General features: G+C 44.6%; 2 protein-coding genes across 2 annotated transcripts; both read right to left on the bottom strand.

Annotated features, from left to right (window-relative positions):
- Positions 1-923: 923 nt before the first annotated feature.
- On the bottom strand, positions 924-6,387 carry LOC143481536 (uncharacterized). The gene is made up of 4 exons (XM_076979569.1): positions 6,196-6,387; positions 2,935-5,946; positions 1,062-2,790; positions 924-946 (listed from the first exon to the last, which is right to left on the bottom strand). The coding sequence occupies exons 2-4, from the start codon at positions 5,755-5,757 to the stop codon at positions 924-926; spliced, it is 4,575 nt and encodes a 1,524-aa protein (XP_076835684.1). The 5' UTR covers positions 5,758-5,946; positions 6,196-6,387.
- An 8,390-nt stretch (positions 6,388-14,777) lies between these two features.
- LOC143481535 (uncharacterized) lies at positions 14,778-20,241 on the bottom strand. The gene is made up of 4 exons (XM_076979568.1): positions 20,050-20,241; positions 16,789-19,800; positions 14,916-16,644; positions 14,778-14,800 (listed from the first exon to the last, which is right to left on the bottom strand). The coding sequence occupies exons 2-4, from the start codon at positions 19,609-19,611 to the stop codon at positions 14,778-14,780; spliced, it is 4,575 nt and encodes a 1,524-aa protein (XP_076835683.1). The 5' UTR covers positions 19,612-19,800; positions 20,050-20,241.
- Between the last annotated feature and the right edge of the window lie 935 nt (positions 20,242-21,176).

The raw sequence follows: 21,176 nt of genomic DNA, 5'->3' as shown, positions 1-21,176 counted from the left end.
CAGCTCCTTTCTCATCTGCCTGCAGCTCACATGTGCTCTGCATGTGGCTCACATGTGCTTTAAGCTCCGCCCCTTAAAGGTCCAGTACAACAGTTTTCGGCAGCCTTTTTAACAGCCGCCCCCGTATTCACCTGTGAATACGAACAACTAAAAAAGGCTGAATAAAGGGGGTAATTAGTCTTCCTCAGGTAAGGCGGGTAGGCTGACAAGTCTTGCCACGGGTCGAATGTAGGTTCTTCCCTTCACTGACACTTCAGCTGATCTGATCCGTTTGTCTGGTCCAGCGAAAACTTGAAAGACTTTCCCTACAGGCCAAAGAGCTCGTGGAAGCTGATTATCCACAATCATGACCACATCTCCTACTTGTAGATTGGCGGATTCAGTTTTCCACTTCAGGCGGGCTTGGAGTCCTGGCAGGTAGTGCTTCAGGAAAGTTCTCCAGAATTGGTCGGCCAGAATTTGACTGTGCCTCCACCTTCTTCGCCCGAGAATCTCTGAGTTGTCATAGACGACTTGCGGCAGCGAGGCATCCCGCCGCCCCATAAGGAGATAGTTAGGGGTTACTGGGTCAGGGTCTGCTACTTCAGATGAGGTGTAGCCCAGGGGTTTTGAATTGAGCATCCCCTCAATTTCAATAAGCACTGTGCGCAACACCTCTTCGGTGATGGTTTGGGATCCAATGATGACTTGAAGAGCAGTCTTCAGCGAACGAATTTCACGCTCCCAGCAACCTCCGAAGTGTGGGGATCCAGGAGGATTGAAGGCAAACTTGATTTGCTGGCAAGCCAGCTGCTCTTTGAGTTCAGGATGAAGTGTTTGAAATGCTTCCTGCAATTCACGTTCTCCTCCTCGGAAGTTCGTCCCCTGGTCACAGAGAATCTCCTTAGGTTTCCCGCGCCTGGATATAAAACGTCTCAGAGCCATTAGAAATGCATTTGTGTCAATACTGGGAATTAAATCAAGGTGGACTGCTCTCGTAGTTAGACATTTAAACAATATCCCCCACCTTTTCTCATTACTGCGTCGGATCTTGATGTTGTACGGCCCAAAACAATCCACACCAGTGGAATAGAATGCCGGCTTGAACAGACGCAGTCTGGCTGGAGGGAGGTCCGCCATTCTGGGTGGATTAGGGTGACCTTTCCACCTCTTGCACTCAACACAGGATTTCTGATGGCGACGTACGGCTTCACGTCCACGTAACACCCAATATCTCCTTCTGATCTCAGCAAACACTCTTTCTGGTCCAGGATGTTGGAGCCTCTCGTCATAATCCTGGATGATGAGTTGGGTCAGGGCATGTCTGGGGTCTAGAACAATGGGATGCACTTCATCCACAGTCATGTCAGGATTACGACGTAAACGGCCTCCCACTCTGATGAGCCCTATCTCCTCATCGAACTCAGGTGCAAGTAGGAGGAGACGACTAGACTTAGCAATGGGTTTACCTGCCTTTAACTGTGCGATTTCCTCTAGGAATGACTCTCTTTGGGCCTGTTGTAGAGCTTCTAGTTCGGCAGCAGCATAGGACTCAGCAGTGAGAGGGTCGTTAGGGTCGGCCGCCCCATGAAGTTGATTTGCGATGGCTTTTAAGAAGCTGTCCCAAGTCTGGTACTGATGTGGGTCTGGAACACTAGAGCTAGACATAGTTAAACAGACGACTTGTCGTTTCAGCTCACCTTCAGGATCACTCTGAGGTGGGGGTGGTAGATTGGGCCAGTCATTTGGAGTCAGTTTCAGGAATTCAGGTCCGTCTGTCCATCTACTACCTTTGCTGATGTCTTGGATAGTGAGGCCACGAGTGATGTCGTCCGCCGGGTTGTCTCGTGAGGGCACGTACCTCCATGTGGCCACTTCGGTTAACTCTTGTATTTCCGCCACACGAGTACCCACGAAGACTTTGTATCTGCAGGAATCTGAACCCAACCAGGTTAGGACTGTGGCAGAGTCAGACCACAAGATGCAGTTGCGTATGGGAAGGGTTAACTCAGTGCTGATAACCTTGTAGAGCTGGGCGCCCGTTAAGGCAGCACACAACTCTAGCCGAGGAACAGATTGTTGCTTCTTTGGGGCAACACGAGACCGTGCTGCGAGGAAGGCAACCTCAACTTCCCCCCCTGGACTCTCTGTCCTTAGATAAGCTACTGATCCATATGCCTGTTCGGAGGCATCACAGAACACATGAATGTCTCTCCTACTGTTGGGTTGGTCCAGGCTGGGACTGGTGTAGCACCTAGGCAGTGTGATCTTGTGCAACTGTGCGAGCTCTGCTTCCCATGCGTGCCACTTTTGTAATAGCTCCTCAGGGAGTTGTGGGTCATCCCAATCCCTTCTCTTTTCCCACAGGTGGCGTACAATAACCTTGGCTCGGGTGGTATAGGGCGCTATGTAGCCAAGAGGGTCATACTGACTGGCTAAAACTCTATAAATATTCCTCATAGTAGTCATTGAGCAATCGATGTGTCGGTGTTTGTAAGTAAGGGTGTCAGACTTACAGTTCCACTGTAGTCCAAGAGCTGGTTCTTGGATGTCAGACTGATCTTGGTTTAGCCACAACTCACAGCTGGATGACTTGAGGTCCGAAGGGAGATGCTGAATGATATCTGGTTTATTACTTGCCCACTGCCTCAGCTCAAATCCTCCTTCGGCTAAAAGTGAGTGCAGTTTGTCTATAAGTGTCTTGGCAGCTGCTGGGCATGTGAGACTCTGTAAACAGTTGTCCACGTAGAAAGATTTGTTAATGGCAACATGTATGTCTTCTTCCGGTTGGCTGTGGTCTGTGACATGTTTCTGCAATGCGAATGTTGCGCAACAGGGGCTACAAGTAGTTCCGAAGGGAAGTACCTGCCACTCGTATACCTCAGGAGGGTTGTCTCACTTCATGTCTCGCCATACAAACCGCAACAGGGGTCGATCTGCAGGTAGGAGCCTCACCTGATGAAACATGCCACGGATATCGCTGCTGAAGGCCACAGAATGTTCTCTGAAACGCAATAACACCGCTAGCAAGGCAGGGCCCAGAGTGGGACCTGGTAAGAGGAGCTGGTTAAGGTTGTTGCCTTGGTATTGGAATGAGCAGTTGTACACTACACGGTTCTTCCCATTATATTGGACCATGTGGTGGGGTATGTACCAAGCTTCAGCACTAGTCTCCAGATGGTGGTCTGCCAACTTCACTACATAGCCAGCTTCAACTAGCTTGTCGATCTCCTGCTGATAGGCAGCAGCCTTTTCTGGTGATTTGGTTAGACGCTTCTCTGTGCTTCTCAGGAATGGCAACACTGATTCTGGAGTAGCTTTCAGGAGAGGTGCGTTCTTGATTCGAAGGAGGGGTGTGGCATAACGCTCAACGCCATTGACATTAACTCTCACTGTTTGTTCTTGCAGGAGCCTAACTGCCTCTTGGTCTTGTCGTGACCTAACCGCTAACTTCTCACTGCGATAGGGGAGCACATCCATCTGCCATAGCTTCTCTACACATGAGAACAGCTCTGTGGGTGATGGTGTAGATGTAAAGAGGCAGTGACTTACATTAGTGGAGGATTCAATGGCTTGAGCTGGTCCCTGTAGCGTCCATCCAAGGAGCGTCTTCACAGCTGCTGGTCCTCCAGGTGGTCCTAATCTGACTGGCTCTATAGGTGTAATGAGGTGTGTATAGTCGGCGCCGATCAGTAACATGGGATGAACTCTGTTTAGAGGAGGGAGGGGCAAGCCTGACAGATGTCTATATTTCTGCTGGAGTGAGACAACTGGATGGGAATGTTCAGCTAAACTCAATTGCTCGGCTGTGAAGGCACTCTGAATATTGTACATCTTGTCAGGATTGGCTGCTGGAGAAATTGTGAAAGACACGGCGGTTCCTTGGAGCTTCTCCACTTCTTGTCTGACTGTACGAAGAGCTAACACCTCTTTACTTCCCCTAAGGCCCAACAGTTTAGCGGCTGGCTGGAGCAGAATAGTCCTCTCAGATCCGTCGTCTAAGACTGCATATGTCTCAAGGGACTTGTCACCATTCCTCAGGAGTACCTTACTGATCTTCAGTAGCACCTTGCAGTTGTAGGCTGGACGGTCAACGTACATAACTTTGTTGGCAGTGTTAACAAGGCAGTTTTCTGCTGAAGATGTAGGTGATGTTTGTTCCTCGTCTGGCCTCTCGTTCACCTCGTGCAGCACAAGCAGATGTCTTCTGCCACAGGTCTTACAGGGAGCTTTGAGTGTACATTTTGCAGCTTGGTGATTACGTCCGCAACGCCAACACTTATTGTTTACTTTGATCCATGTCACCCTTTGTTCTTTGCTCAGGCTCTTAAAGTTGGAACAGTTGTTCAGGAAATGCTTGTCATTGTCACAATAAGGACAATAGGCTGTTACCTTTCCTACTCCCTTTGACTTGTTGGAAGGATGTTCAGGTACGCCTGGTGTTGCTACACTCTCTGATCCTGAGACCTTCTCAGTACCCAGGAGGATAGTAGCAGTCTTATTAGAATGTTTAGGAGTGCGCTTGGTATCAGGCTTCTTGGTGAACGACTCCTCTCTTCTGGGGGGCTTCATGTGGTCTTCCTGCACTTCCAGCTCGTATTCTAGCCACTCAGCAAAATCAACGAGGGTGGGAATGGCCACTCTTAGAGGATGGATATATCTCTTAAAGCTAGTGTTGAGGTCATAGGGAAGTTTACTTAAGAGCCTTGAAACGTGAGAGCCGCAACTTAACTCTACTTGCCCTCTTTGTCCCAGTTGTTCTAACATGCCTACCAGTGATCGCACGTTGAGGGCAAACAGACGGAAGCTCTTAACATCGCCGCTGCGTATATTTGGACTATCCATTAACTCTGCGATCCGTTGCACTGCAAGCTTGTGAGGCTGTCCATACATCTTAGTGAGAGCCATCATTGTATCCGTGTAAGGTTGCCTTGAGTTGCAGTAGGAGTCAGCTACAAGTGAAGCTTCTTCACATTGGAGGTGATCTGTCAGGATTTGGTACTTGTATCTTTCAGTGCCATTGACTGGTAACAGATTATCCAATGCAATCTTCATGCGTGCAAACTCTCTGGGGTCTGGTGATGTAAGGCTGGGTATGGTGGGTTTAGGCCCCCTGTATGTAGTCTCTCTCAGTGGTTCATCTAGGCAGGGTGATTGGAAAAATGAAGAATCTCCACCTGGAAAGAAAGGTGCACTCTGCTGGGGTGTAGCTGTATAGTTATAGGGCAGACCTCTTGATGGTTGGGTAACTCGAAGTTGAGTTAAGTCTTGTAACAGATTTCCTTGGTTGCTGAGTGTTGGATATTGTTGCTGCTGGTAGAGCCCATAACTACCACTGTACACACTTTGAGGTGGAGGAGGCAGGAATTGAGAGTGATGGGCTGCTGGCTGGGGCTGTAAAGCAACCATCAGGTTTTGGAACTGTTTACGGAGTTCAGCATTTTCTTGACGGATCTCTCTGAGAGCAGCACTGACTTCAGAAACGTGGTGGGTTTGCTGCTCTCCGGTGACTAGTCCCCTAGATTGGCTAAACTCAGATTCTTGCTCCTCACTCTCCCCCAGGCTCATCGAGCTCTGACTGATTGGTGGTGATGGAGATCTTGTAGCTGGAGGCTCTGACCTTATTTGATCCATAGATGCTCCCTTTTCATTTATAAATGGTGAACGAAATTGACTCTGAGCTCCAGGTCCACTGAGGTCATAATGTGATAGGTAGGAAGGTACTGATAGATTTCGTTTGGGTCGAGCGTCTGCTACTGCTGACTCTTGATTCTGCATCTTTAAACAGCAATTTGCTTATCCGGCTCGAAGGACCATTAAAAAATATTATAATTCGTGATGTGCTAGTTGGGAGGTTCAAATCGCTGTTGTGAGTCCGGTTAGAACTCCAAAGAAAGGTTTAGTCGCACTCCAGTGGGTTTAACTTGCGTTTGCTGTTTATTCTCACTTTAAGTGACATGTGTGGTTCTAGAACAGATAAATAAATAAATCAGTGTCTGAATAATGACAAATTAACTAACTAAAGTAATATCACAATTACATTATAAAATGACTGCAATATTAACATTTCTAAATACTCTGTCCCTAAACGGATGTAACACAAATTCCCCACAGGTAGCCCGCATTTAAATGTTCACACGAGCAGAACCTAGCATAAAGGGGAGTGAAAATAGGTATATTCAGCGAAATAGACTATAATTTGAACTTTAATATTACCTACTTTCATATCCACGCACACAATCACGACGGGGTGGCAACGAACTGTAAAACAGCGACAACAACTTAGAACTGTGATTCAGTGCAGCTCCTTTCTCATCTGCCTGCAGCTCACATGTGCTCTGCATGTGGCTCACATGTGCTTTAAGCTCCGCCCCTTAAAGGTCCAGTACAACAGTTTTCGGCAGCCTTTTTAACAGAAAGGAAGCTAGGAAAATTTACCAGGACAAAATGCTACCTTCTAAAATGGCACTAGTTGTGCACAGAAACTATGAATCCCCATGGAAATTGTGTTTTAAGAAAGCATTTCCTTCGATATTACAGCTCTATTTAGAAATAGCTGTTGGTAGGCTTATAAAAACGATGTCTAAAAGGAGTCAACGTTTTACGCAAAAAAGACCTACACAAGACTTCATTTGGACTAGAAATGGCCCTTATCCGGACGTCCCGGGGTCGTCGATACACGACGTGCAGAAGACGTCGGAAAAAAGACGTCATCTGGCGTCACAGTCTGCACCTTCAGGGGACCAAAATCCGACGTGCAAAAATGACTTGGAAAAGACGTCGTTTCAACGTATCTTTGCGCAGTGGGAAAGTGCCGTACAAATGCTTTAATTCCACCTTGTATAGGTGTATGAACCCTGCAAACATGACTTTGTCGATGGCGCTGAAGCGCGGCGCGCGCGCGGAAGTTGCAAAATTAGAGAGGTGCACGACCTCGCGCAGCGACAGCGCGCGAGGCACTCGCGCACGGGCGGAGCCTCAGCAATTACGTCATTTTCGCCGCGCGGACCCTCGCCGCTCGCGGCGCGTCAATATTTAACTTAATTATGTTTATCATGCTGGAAAATATTGAAATGGACCTTGAAAGTGCCGTACAAGTGCTTTAATTCCACCTTGTATAGGTGTATGAACCCTGCAAACATGACTTTGTCGATCGCGCTGAAGCGCAGCGCGCGCGCGAAGTTACAAAATTCTAGAGGTGCACGACCGCGCGAGGCACTCGCGCACGGGCGGAGCCTCAGCGATTACGTAATTTTCGCCGCGCGGACCCTCGCGCCGCTCGCGGCGTGTCAATATTTAACTTAATTATGTTTATCATGCTGGAAAATATTGAAATGGACCTTGAAAGTGCCGTACAAGTGCTTTAATTCCACCTTGTATAGGTGTATGAACCCTGCAAACATGACTTTGTCGATCGCGCTGAAGCGCGGCGCGCGCGCGAAGTTGAAAAATTCGAGAGGTGCACGACCTCGTGCAGCGACAGCGCGCGAGGCACACGCGCACGGGCGGAGCCTCAGCGATTACGTCATTTTCGCCGCGCGGACCCTCGCGCCGCTCGCGGCGCGTCAAGTATAAACCAGGCTTCAAGTATAAACCAGCTTAAAGTCTGCCCTGCTGGAAAAACCAGCTCATACCATCTTAAGCTGGTCAAGCTGGTTAACCAGCTTGACCAGCTTAAGCTGTGTTTTGGAACCTGGTAGCTGGTTTGTAGCTGGTAGCTGGTTAAACCATTCAAAACCAGCTGTTAGCTGGTTCATAGGTGGTAGCTGGTTTATAGCTGGTTACACCATCTTAAACCATCTTGTTGCTGGTGGGTGGTTTTACTGTCCAAAACCAGCTTGTACCTGGTATTCTGTAAAATAACTAGTATTTTAAATTTACAATTAACCTTTGATAGCTTGTTGCAGAACTGTCAAGTGACCAGAATATTATACAATGTGCCTCAACCATGGTCGTGGATTTTCTGTCTGGAACATTTTGATGTTTTCCTAAATGACAATTAAATTAGGCATGCTGGAGGAGAGCAACACTAAAACAAGCAGGGAATGTTTAAACATGTGCACACCTGCCCTAACACCTATGCTTTACTGTTAATAGACCAGTTTGCAAAATAGGCAAGAAACAAAGACAATTTTAAAAGACAACTCAAAAATATTTATTTTTCTTAATTTACTGAGAAATTATTATAACAGCTGCTTTAATAAAATGCTATTTGTACAAACGACATTTTAAACAAGTAATATAATTTTATCAAATAACAAATCATGTACTTATTGATTTTGTTTTTTTTGTTTTTTGTTGATGTCTTGGATTTTTTCTGTAACATAACGTCCAAATTTTCCTGCTCTGGTCCTTAGCTCGAACTCTTCCAGGTTTTTTGTCTCGAGCCACTTTTGGAAGCAATCTTTAACAAAACAAAATAAAGCAAAATGTCATGAGAAAACTTTAATATGCATAAAATATGCATGTTACTGCACAACAATAAAATCATATAGTTTTCTAAAGACTTCAAAAACTATTTACTTGAAACAAAGTACAAATCATTTACTTGCATGTATAGGCCTTCTCAGAGGAGCTAAACTCCTAAATGTGAGGTATAAACTTCTAGCCTATATGAAGACTAGATAACCTGCTCAAAGGCCACATGACTATTATTATGAACAGTTTTATTAAATGTCAACATTTTGCACAGAAGATATGTATAAGATTATTAGCAGGTCATTGAGAAATTTTAATAAAATTCAAGTGTCCTGGTCCAAAAGAGACACATGTAATATTTCATGCAGCAGTAATATCCTCCATCATTTTCAGATTAGTATTCTTTATCAACATTCTTACTTACTTTTTAGTGCTCTTAATTTGTGAGGGGTTAGAGGGGGCCTGGGGGTTGTCTTTGTTGTTGGACAACTTTTACCCTCCAGACTCCGGTTGGCCAAAATGTTTGTGCCCCAAATGCACACTGCCAGCTCCTTCACAAACAAGCTGTCCTTGCTGTTTCCTTGGACTCTCTTCCACTGATTTGTATTGATGTAAATTCCTTCACCAATGTGCGTCTGTGTGAAATTTTATTTTATTTCACGATTATATGTAAATCATATCAGTATAATCAAAGACAATACCACCATTACTGTACATTTATAATTAAATCTAAAATACCCTTTCTTCTTCTGAAGCTTGCTCTTTCTGTTGGCTTATTTCTACTGCAAATATAAAATAATTTAATAATTATTACCTTACTTTTGGTAAATGACAGTTGTAGAATGATTAAATAGTACAATATTATTGTGCATGTCTCTTATCTCTTATCAGAGATAGGATGAATGTATAAGTGTAACCAAGTCATTCATGTTTTATTAGCAATATACTTACCAACTGTTGCTTGAGAAGTGTTTAATGGGGGTGACAAGTTGGATTGCCCTGAAATGTATAATATAATGATAATAAATCTTCAGTACAAGTTTGTATCACAGATTAAATGAACATTAACTAGGGCTTTTTTATTAGACAATAGGTAGACGCAACAAGCTGTTAGTGTTATATGCAACAAAATCACAAACACCTTCTCAAGCAAAACAGATAATGTTCAAAATATAATAACAACAGTAATAGTAATAGCAGTATAACTGAAAGGTCTTACTAATTGTTTGAGGGGTGTCCATAAAATCAGGAAGGCTGTTATTCTCTATAACATAAATGAGACCTTAAATGTAATTCACTGTCATTACATTCAATAAATAGTACAGCTTTAAATTCCAGTTTAGATAAAATGATAACGATTGTTTTGTGTTTTGTGAGGCAGCCTTTTAGGAAAGAAGGGTGAGTGTTACAAACTTACCAGGAAGGATTTTGGAGACCAAACACTTTTGGAGTTCAGTGTTCAATTTTCTCAGTTGTTCCAGTTCACTAATGGCTTCTTGATATTTATGCCCAAGTACTGTGTGCTTCTTCTTTAATTCATCAAATTCAGATTTGGCAATTAATTCATCATCACTGCCACTAGATGTTTCATCATCCAGCAGAATCCTCTGCCTCTTTGATTGACTATTAGAGGCACACAGTGGCTGGATTCTTTTCTGGCTTTGCCGCTCTTTTAAAATTTCTATTAGTGAGGCCCGCTTTCCCTCAATAATGCTTGCCTTTTGTGACATCTGCAAATAATAATAGCACATAACATCTCACTTGCTCTTATCATATATATATATATATATGCATGCACATATATACTTACAGCAGTATCTTCAATTTCTTTCCTTTCTGAGTTTCTCTGGCTCTCCACAGGATTTCTCTCCAGTAACTTTGGAACCCGAATCCTTTTCCCTGCACCTAGAATGTCCTCTATTTCTTCAGAAGTGTCTGTGAAGAAAAATATGTAACACTTTAAACCGTAATACTGGTCAGGCACACTCAAGTCTTCCCTCTTATAATTTTTATATATGATTATATAAAATTTATATACAAAAAATTAATACAAACATTTATATTATGCTCAGTTTCTTTTTCATGCTGAATGTCGAACCCAGAATGATAGTTTAATCATTGAATGTTCAGTATTTGTCTTATACAAATGGCTCAGCTAAAACATGAAAATCACAGTTTACAGACCTCCGTGTTTAATTATAATTAAAGAGCAGATATTGTCAGTGCGCTTGCGGCATTTTGGTCCTCAAAAGGGAAGTGAAAAGTTCTCCACCAACATTCTCAGTTAAGTATTACCCAAGAACAGGTAGAAGGCAGCCTTTCGGTTAAATCGTGCCCTTTTAAACTTGATCAACTAATATGATTCTCAGACCAGACTAATTATAAGAATGTAAAAAATGAAAGACAACGCATGGGATGTTGCATCGGCTGTTGGTGCAGAAGGTAAGTCTTTTGTTTTATAAATATATTTTAACGAGCAAGGTGGTCCATGGTCGCCAGGCTACCGCACGCGACACAACTAACTATATAAAGGCTTATTAGGTCTTATTAGGTTCGTAGATGATGTTGCTGAGTAACCCTCTTAATGGTAACACGAGTAGCACAACCTGCTAACTAATATCCAGTCTTGACAGTGTAGACAGCTTCATACAGACAGATCAAAGTAACATTTAATGAACAGACCACGGACGATTTTGATCGCTGCGACAGGTAATGTTTTGTAGATCCCGGTTCGGGTAACTTGTAGCCAAATTGTATCAGATAGCGACAAGTTTAACTCACGTCGTACGTCAAACAAAATGTTGAATTGTTATTATTATACGATATACTATTATTCTGTATTATAAAAACGTTAGCTACTTACCTTTTAGCATCAAGATTTGGCCAGCGAATAACTCCCCTTTCCACAGAATCCAGTATGCGTGTACTGCAGAATAGTCTTCTGTATTTTTTGGGTCAAAGTTTTTGATGTCTTTAATATGTACAATATTTTTTACTCCGTCTTCGATGTATTGTACGTAGGCAAACATTTTATTAATGCGAAAAAATCTTAAGGAAAGAACAAGGAAAAATATGAGAGAGCTAGGTGGCTAACAAACTTGTAATGGTATTCGAACGCAGCCTCCATTCGAACAATTCTGAGGCTCGCGCAGCTCATCAGTGCAGGACATTAAAGTATGACACGGTGATGCGATTTTATAGCCAGCAATAATGAGGACACACAGACACATACATATATAATTATGCTGTGTGTGTGTGCGTGCGTGTGAATATGTGTATATATATTAGTGGTGGGCCGTTAACGCCGATAACGGCCGACCACTAATTAAATTTAACTCGCTTGCAGACCGTTTTTATCTGTATATATATTCATGAACATTTACCTGACGCATTTTAATGTTGCTTTGTGTTTCAGGTTTGAAAAGTGCTGGAATTTAGGCTAAAGTACATTAAAATGTTGAAATTACGTTAACAAATACGAGCCTCTTGTAATTCCAGGACGAAACATGAGAGAACGTGAAGACGTTAAGATTGAGCGTTTTGAAAATAAACAACCATCAAATAATGTGATAAAAAAGCGAATTATTTTGAATCATTTCGAGTATATGTATTAATATTTAACTTAATTATGTTTATCATGCTGGAAAATATTGAAATGGACCTTGAAAGTGCCGTACAAGTGCTTTAATTCCACCTTGTATAGGTGTATGAACCCTGCAAACATGACTTTGTCGATCGCGCTGAAGCGCAGCGCACGCGCGAAGTTACAAAATTCGACAGGTGCACGACCGCGCGAGGCACTCGCGCACGGGCGGAGCCTCAGCGATTACGTAATTTTCGCCGCGCGGACCCTCGCGCCGCTCGCGGCGTGTCAATATTTAACTGAATTATGTTTATCAAGCTGGAAAATATTGAAATGGACCTTGAACCCACTAAACATTAGACGTCTTATGGACGTGCAGATCAAGTCTATATTGCGTCCGTCGGTCCAAGACCAATTCTGGACTTCTACTCGACGTGCAAACTAGGTCCGTTATTTGGACGTCTAACTATGACCCCACTTGGACGTCGATATGCAGTTAAACACTTGAACGTCGGAATTTCAACGTCACGGAGACGTCTAAGAAGGGTACAGAAATGTACATGATACATAATATTTGTTTTTTTTATATTAATGAACATTTCTAAATGTTGAGTAAAGCGGTATGAGAAAATTTGTCTTTTGGGCGATAAACACTTTTGCTCGACTCCGTCAACCTAAAACTCCATGTCCTCAATGGTGCAGCCTGTGAACTGTAATAAATCCATATTATTATACATTATTTAATGTAGACACGTATAAGAAAATGTATGTATTATCAAAATATTTGTTTATATATAATATTTATGTATAACTATTATGTTAAATACAATCAATTGACTATGATACAAAAGTGAGCCTACATAAAAAGCTCGAGCGAGTTGCCTCGCGCATTTAGGAGTTTAAATTAAAAAGAAATCCGTTACTTTTTACAGTTATTTACTGGCGATTTCAAGGTAACATTAACAACTGGTCTTTAACAAACCTCAAAATATTAACCTAAAATGTTTATATGTTGTAGTAACAGATCAATAGATATAATCACATTACCTTGTACTTTTGTAATGGATTTTTGTAAGGTTTGTTACGTTTTAACGTTAGCCAAAAGGCTAGCTAGCTACTCACGTATTGGATGGAATTTACCACAGACATTACTACTTTTATAAGTTGGCGTTTTGGCCAGTGATCAATAAAAATGAAGGTGGAAAGAAATTGGAAATGCCATTCATGTGATTTATTTGTAAAGCATATACAATTGTAACGTGTGTAACTGGTGCCAGAAGGTGGCGGACCTGTTTATTGTTCCCGTTCATCTTTCTGAAGTTCGTTAGGCTCAGCAGATTTGAACCTTACACTTTTGTATACGTTTCCAGTTATCTGCTGCGACGGAAAGTAAAAAATATTATAATTCGTGATGTGCTAGTTGGGAGGTTCAAATCGCTGTTGTGAGTCCGGTTAGAACTCCAAAGAAAGGTTTAGTCGCACTCCAGTGGGTTTAACTTGCGTTTGCTGTTTATTCTCACTTTAAGTGACATGTGTGGTTCTAGAACAGATAAATAAATAAATCAGTGTCTGAATAATGACAAATTAACTAACTAAAGTAATATCACAATTACATTATAAAATGACTGCAATATTAACATTTCTAAATACTCTGTCCCTAAACGGATGTAACACAAATTCCCCACAGGTAGCCCGCATTTAAATGTTCACACGAGCAGAACCTAGCATAAAGGGGAGTGAAAATAGGTATATTCAGCGAAATAGACTATAATTTGAACTTTAATATTACCTACTTTCATATCCACGCACACAATCACGACGGGGTGGCAACGAACTGTAAAACAGCGACAACAACTTAGAACTGTGATTCAGTGCAGCTCCTTTCTCATCTGCCTGCAGCTCACATGTGCTCTGCATGTGGCTCACATGTGCTTTAAGCTCCGCCCCTTAAAGGTCCAGTACAACAGTTTTCGGCAGCCTTTTTAACAGCCGCCCCCGTATTCACCTGTGAATACGAACAACTAAAAAAGGCTGAATAAAGGGGGTAATTAGTCTTCCTCAGGTAAGGCGGGTAGGCTGACAAGTCTTGCCACGGGTCGAATGTAGGTTCTTCCCTTCACTGACACTTCAGCTGATCTGATCCGTTTGTCTGGTCCAGCGAAAACTTGAAAGACTTTCCCTACAGGCCAAAGAGCTCGTGGAAGCTGATTATCCACAATCATGACCACATCTCCTACTTGTAGATTGGCGGATTCAGTTTTCCACTTCAGGCGGGCTTGGAGTCCTGGCAGGTAGTGCTTCAGGAAAGTTCTCCAGAATTGGTCGGCCAGAATTTGACTGTGCCTCCACCTTCTTCGCCCGAGAATCTCTGAGTTGTCATAGACGACTTGCGGCAGCGAGGCATCCCGCCGCCCCATAAGGAGATAGTTAGGGGTTACTGGGTCAGGGTCTGCTACTTCAGATGAGGTGTAGCCCAGGGGTTTTGAATTGAGCATCCCCTCAATTTCAATAAGCACTGTGCGCAACACCTCTTCGGTGATGGTTTGGGATCCAATGATGACTTGAAGAGCAGTCTTCAGCGAACGAATTTCACGCTCCCAGCAACCTCCGAAGTGTGGGGATCCAGGAGGATTGAAGGCAAACTTGATTTGCTGGCAAGCCAGCTGCTCTTTGAGTTCAGGATGAAGTGTTTGAAATGCTTCCTGCAATTCACGTTCTCCTCCTCGGAAGTTCGTCCCCTGGTCACAGAGAATCTCCTTAGGTTTCCCGCGCCTGGATATAAAACGTCTCAGAGCCATTAGAAATGCATTTGTGTCAATACTGGGAATTAAATCAAGGTGGACTGCTCTCGTAGTTAGACATTTAAACAATATCCCCCACCTTTTCTCATTACTGCGTCGGATCTTGATGTTGTACGGCCCAAAACAATCCACACCAGTGGAATAGAATGCCGGCTTGAACAGACGCAGTCTGGCTGGAGGGAGGTCCGCCATTCTGGGTGGATTAGGGTGACCTTTCCACCTCTTGCACTCAACACAGGATTTCTGATGGCGACGTACGGCTTCACGTCCACGTAACACCCAATATCTCCTTCTGATCTCAGCAAACACTCTTTCTGGTCCAGGATGTTGGAGCCTCTCGTCATAATCCTGGATGATGAGTTGGGTCAGGGCATGTCTGGGGTCTAGAACAATGGGATGCACTTCATCCACAGTCATGTCAGGATTACGACGTAAACGGCCTCCCACTCTGATGAGCCCTATCTCCTCATCGAACTCAGGTGCAAGTAGGAGGAGACGACTAGACTTAGCAATGGGTTTACCTGCCTTTAACTGTGCGATTTCCTCTAGGAATGACTCTCTTTGGGCCTGTTGTAGAGCTTCTAGTTCGGCAGCAGCATAGGACTCAGCAGTGAGAGGGTCGTTAGGGTCGGCCGCCCCATGAAGTTGATTTGCGATGGCTTTTAAGAAGCTGTCCCAAGTCTGGTACTGATGTGGGTCTGGAACACTAGAGCTAGACATAGTTAAACAGACGACTTGTCGTTTCAGCTCACCTTCAGGATCACTCTGAGGTGGGGGTGGTAGATTGGGCCAGTCATTTGGAGTCAGTTTCAGGAATTCAGGTCCGTCTGTCCATCTACTACCTTTGCTGATGTCTTGGATAGTGAGGCCACGAGTGATGTCGTCCGCCGGGTTGTCTCGTGAGGGCACGTACCTCCATGTGGCCACTTCGGTTAACTCTTGTATTTCCGCCACACGAGTACCCACGAAGACTTTGTATCTGCAGGAATCTGAACCCAACCAGGTTAGGACTGTGGCAGAGTCAGACCACAAGATGCAGTTGCGTATGGGAAGGGTTAACTCAGTGCTGATAACCTTGTAGAGCTGGGCGCCCGTTAAGGCAGCACACAACTCTAGCCGAGGAACAGATTGTTGCTTCTTTGGGGCAACACGAGACCGTGCTGCGAGGAAGGCAACCTCAACTTCCCCCCCTGGACTCTCTGTCCTTAGATAAGCTACTGATCCATATGCCTGTTCGGAGGCATCACAGAACACATGAATGTCTCTCCTACTGTTGGGTTGGTCCAGGCTGGGACTGGTGTAGCACCTAGGCAGTGTGATCTTGTGCAACTGTGCGAGCTCTGCTTCCCATGCGTGCCACTTTTGTAATAGCTCCTCAGGGAGTTGTGGGTCATCCCAATCCCTTCTCTTTTCCCACAGGTGGCGTACAATAACCTTGGCTCGGGTGGTATAGGGCGCTATGTAGCCAAGAGGGTCATACTGACTGGCTAAAACTCTATAAATATTCCTCATAGTAGTCATTGAGCAATCGATGTGTCGGTGTTTGTAAGTAAGGGTGTCAGACTTACAGTTCCACTGTAGTCCAAGAGCTGGTTCTTGGATGTCAGACTGATCTTGGTTTAGCCACAACTCACAGCTGGATGACTTGAGGTCCGAAGGGAGATGCTGAATGATATCTGGTTTATTACTTGCCCACTGCCTCAGCTCAAATCCTCCTTCGGCTAAAAGTGAGTGCAGTTTGTCTATAAGTGTCTTGGCAGCTGCTGGGCATGTGAGACTCTGTAAACAGTTGTCCACGTAGAAAGATTTGTTAATGGCAACATGTATGTCTTCTTCCGGTTGGCTGTGGTCTGTGACATGTTTCTGCAATGCGAATGTTGCGCAACAGGGGCTACAAGTAGTTCCGAAGGGAAGTACCTGCCACTCGTATACCTCAGGAGGGTTGTCTCACTTCATGTCTCGCCATACAAACCGCAACAGGGGTCGATCTGCAGGTAGGAGCCTCACCTGATGAAACATGCCACGGATATCGCTGCTGAAGGCCACAGAATGTTCTCTGAAACGCAATAACACCGCTAGCAAGGCAGGGCCCAGAGTGGGACCTGGTAAGAGGAGCTGGTTAAGGTTGTTGCCTTGGTATTGGAATGAGCAGTTGTACACTACACGGTTCTTCCCATTATATTGGACCATGTGGTGGGGTATGTACCAAGCTTCAGCACTAGTCTCCAGATGGTGGTCTGCCAACTTCACTACATAGCCAGCTTCAACTAGCTTGTCGATCTCCTGCTGATAGGCAGCAGCCTTTTCTGGTGATTTGGTTAGACGCTTCTCTGTGCTTCTCAGGAATGGCAACACTGATTCTGGAGTAGCTTTCAGGAGAGGTGCGTTCTTGATTCGAAGGAGGGGTGTGGCATAACGCTCAACGCCATTGACATTAACTCTCACTGTTTGTTCTTGCAGGAGCCTAACTGCCTCTTGGTCTTGTCGTGACCTAACCGCTAACTTCTCACTGCGATAGGGGAGCACATCCATCTGCCATAGCTTCTCTACACATGAGAACAGCTCTGTGGGTGATGGTGTAGATGTAAAGAGGCAGTGACTTACATTAGTGGAGGATTCAATGGCTTGAGCTGGTCCCTGTAGCGTCCATCCAAGGAGCGTCTTCACAGCTGCTGGTCCTCCAGGTGGTCCTAATCTGACTGGCTCTATAGGTGTAATGAGGTGTGTATAGTCGGCGCCGATCAGTAACATGGGATGAACTCTGTTTAGAGGAGGGAGGGGCAAGCCTGACAGATGTCTATATTTCTGCTGGAGTGAGACAACTGGATGGGAATGTTCAGCTAAACTCAATTGCTCGGCTGTGAAGGCACTCTGAATATTGTACATCTTGTCAGGATTGGCTGCTGGAGAAATTGTGAAAGACACGGCGGTTCCTTGGAGCTTCTCCACTTCTTGTCTGACTGTACGAAGAGCTAACACCTCTTTACTTCCCCTAAGGCCCAACAGTTTAGCGGCTGGCTGGAGCAGAATAGTCCTCTCAGATCCGTCGTCTAAGACTGCATATGTCTCAAGGGACTTGTCACCATTCCTCAGGAGTACCTTACTGATCTTCAGTAGCACCTTGCAGTTGTAGGCTGGACGGTCAACGTACATAACTTTGTTGGCAGTGTTAACAAGGCAGTTTTCTGCTGAAGATGTAGGTGATGTTTGTTCCTCGTCTGGCCTCTCGTTCACCTCGTGCAGCACAAGCAGATGTCTTCTGCCACAGGTCTTACAGGGAGCTTTGAGTGTACATTTTGCAGCTTGGTGATTACGTCCGCAACGCCAACACTTATTGTTTACTTTGATCCATGTCACCCTTTGTTCTTTGCTCAGGCTCTTAAAGTTGGAACAGTTGTTCAGGAAATGCTTGTCATTGTCACAATAAGGACAATAGGCTGTTACCTTTCCTACTCCCTTTGACTTGTTGGAAGGATGTTCAGGTACGCCTGGTGTTGCTACACTCTCTGATCCTGAGACCTTCTCAGTACCCAGGAGGATAGTAGCAGTCTTATTAGAATGTTTAGGAGTGCGCTTGGTATCAGGCTTCTTGGTGAACGACTCCTCTCTTCTGGGGGGCTTCATGTGGTCTTCCTGCACTTCCAGCTCGTATTCTAGCCACTCAGCAAAATCAACGAGGGTGGGAATGGCCACTCTTAGAGGATGGATATATCTCTTAAAGCTAGTGTTGAGGTCATAGGGAAGTTTACTTAAGAGCCTTGAAACGTGAGAGCCGCAACTTAACTCTACTTGCCCTCTTTGTCCCAGTTGTTCTAACATGCCTACCAGTGATCGCACGTTGAGGGCAAACAGACGGAAGCTCTTAACATCGCCGCTGCGTATATTTGGACTATCCATTAACTCTGCGATCCGTTGCACTGCAAGCTTGTGAGGCTGTCCATACATCTTAGTGAGAGCCATCATTGTATCCGTGTAAGGTTGCCTTGAGTTGCAGTAGGAGTCAGCTACAAGTGAAGCTTCTTCACATTGGAGGTGATCTGTCAGGATTTGGTACTTGTATCTTTCAGTGCCATTGACTGGTAACAGATTATCCAATGCAATCTTCATGCGTGCAAACTCTCTGGGGTCTGGTGATGTAAGGCTGGGTATGGTGGGTTTAGGCCCCCTGTATGTAGTCTCTCTCAGTGGTTCATCTAGGCAGGGTGATTGGAAAAATGAAGAATCTCCACCTGGAAAGAAAGGTGCACTCTGCTGGGGTGTAGCTGTATAGTTATAGGGCAGACCTCTTGATGGTTGGGTAACTCGAAGTTGAGTTAAGTCTTGTAACAGATTTCCTTGGTTGCTGAGTGTTGGATATTGTTGCTGCTGGTAGAGCCCATAACTACCACTGTACACACTTTGAGGTGGAGGAGGCAGGAATTGAGAGTGATGGGCTGCTGGCTGGGGCTGTAAAGCAACCATCAGGTTTTGGAACTGTTTACGGAGTTCAGCATTTTCTTGACGGATCTCTCTGAGAGCAGCACTGACTTCAGAAACGTGGTGGGTTTGCTGCTCTCCGGTGACTAGTCCCCTAGATTGGCTAAACTCAGATTCTTGCTCCTCACTCTCCCCCAGGCTCATCGAGCTCTGACTGATTGGTGGTGATGGAGATCTTGTAGCTGGAGGCTCTGACCTTATTTGATCCATAGATGCTCCCTTTTCATTTATAAATGGTGAACGAAATTGACTCTGAGCTCCAGGTCCACTGAGGTCATAATGTGATAGGTAGGAAGGTACTGATAGATTTCGTTTGGGTCGAGCGTCTGCTACTGCTGACTCTTGATTCTGCATCTTTAAACAGCAATTTGCTTATCCGGCTCGAAGGACCATTAAAAAATATTATAATTCGTGATGTGCTAGTTGGGAGGTTCAAATCGCTGTTGTGAGTCCGGTTAGAACTCCAAAGAAAGGTTTAGTCGCACTCCAGTGGGTTTAACTTGCGTTTGCTGTTTATTCTCACTTTAAGTGACATGTGTGGTTCTAGAACAGATAAATAAATAAATCAGTGTCTGAATAATGACAAATTAACTAACTAAAGTAATATCACAATTACATTATAAAATGACTGCAATATTAACATTTCTAAATACTCTGTCCCTAAACGGATGTAACACAAATTCCCCACAGGTAGCCCGCATTTAAATGTTCACACGAGCAGAACCTAGCATAAAGGGGAGTGAAAATAGGTATATTCAGCGAAATAGACTATAATTTGAACTTTAATATTACCTACTTTCATATCCACGCACACAATCACGACGGGGTGGCAACGAACTGTAAAACAGCGACAACAACTTAGAACTGTGATTCAGTGCAGCTCCTTTCTCATCTGCCTGCAGCTCACATGTGCTCTGCATGTGGCTCACATGTGCTTTAAGCTCCGCCCCTTAAAGGTCCAGTACAACAGTTTTCGGCAGCCTTTTTAACAGAAAGGAAGCTAGGAAAATTTACCAGGACAAAATGCTACCTTCTAAAATGGCACTAGTTGTGCACAGAAACTATGAATCCCCATGGAAATTGTGTTTTAAGAAAGCATTTCCTTCGATATTACAGCTCTATTTAGAAATAGCTGTTGGTAGGCTTATAAAAACGATGTCTAAAAGGAGTCAACGTTTTACGCAAAAAAGACCTACACAAGACTTCATTTGGACTAGAAATGGCCCTTATCCGGACGTCCCGGGGTCGTCGATACACGACGTGCAGAAGACGTCGGAAAAAAGACGTCATCTGGCGTCACAGTCTGCACCTTCAGGGGACCAAAATCCGACGTGCAAAAATGACTTGGAAAAGACGTCGTTTCAACGTATCTTTGCGCAGTGGGAAAGTGCCGTACAAATGCTTTAATTCCACCTTGTATAGGTGTATGAACCCTGCAAACATGACTTTGTCGATGGCGCTGAAGCGCGGCGCGCGCGCGGAAGTTGCAAAATTAGAGAGGTGCACGACCTCGCGCAGCGACAGCGCGCGAGGCACTCGCGCACGGGCGGAGCCTCAGCAATTACGTCATTTTCGCCGCGCGGACCCTCGCCGCTCGCGGCGCGTCAATATTTAACTTAATTATGTTTATCATGCTGGAAAATATTGAAATGGACCTTGAAAGTGCCGTACAAGTGCTTTAATTCCACCTTGTATAGGTGTATGAACCCTGCAAACATGACTTTGTCGATCGCGCTGAAGCGCAGCGCGCGCGCGAAGTTACAAAATTCTAGAGGTGCACGACCGCGCGAGGCACTCGCGCACGGGCGGAGCCTCAGCGATTACGTAATTTTCGCCGCGCGGACCCTCGCGCCGCTCGCGGCGTGTCAATATTTAACTTAATTATGTTTATCATGCTGGAAAATATTGAAATGGACCTT

This window comes from Brachyhypopomus gauderio, chromosome 18, assembly GCF_052324685.1.
Source record: "Brachyhypopomus gauderio isolate BG-103 chromosome 18, BGAUD_0.2, whole genome shotgun sequence".
NCBI lineage: Eukaryota > Metazoa > Chordata > Actinopteri > Gymnotiformes > Hypopomidae > Brachyhypopomus > Brachyhypopomus gauderio.
Note: the sequence above shows the minus strand (reverse complement) of the source record. Positions and strands in the feature narration are given on the sequence as shown.

What these genes read in the sequence shown, in the direction of transcription:
- LOC143481536 (XM_076979569.1), bottom strand. Translation starts at nt 5,757, where the DNA reads ATGCAGAATCAAGAGTCAGCAGTAGCAGACGCTCGACCCAAACGAAAT. An exon ending in TCCGTGGCATGTTTCATCAG is followed by an intron (nt 2,791 to 2,934) that starts GTGAGGCTCCTA and finishes TTCGCATTGCAG; the next exon opens with AAACATGTCACAGACCACAG. An exon ending in GCCGGCATTCTATTCCACTG is followed by an intron (nt 947 to 1,061) that starts GTGTGGATTGTT and finishes TTTAATTCCCAG; the next exon opens with TATTGACACAAATGCATTTC.
- LOC143481535 (XM_076979568.1), bottom strand. Translation starts at nt 19,611, where the DNA reads ATGCAGAATCAAGAGTCAGCAGTAGCAGACGCTCGACCCAAACGAAAT. An exon ending in TCCGTGGCATGTTTCATCAG is followed by an intron (nt 16,645 to 16,788) that starts GTGAGGCTCCTA and finishes TTCGCATTGCAG; the next exon opens with AAACATGTCACAGACCACAG. An exon ending in GCCGGCATTCTATTCCACTG is followed by an intron (nt 14,801 to 14,915) that starts GTGTGGATTGTT and finishes TTTAATTCCCAG; the next exon opens with TATTGACACAAATGCATTTC.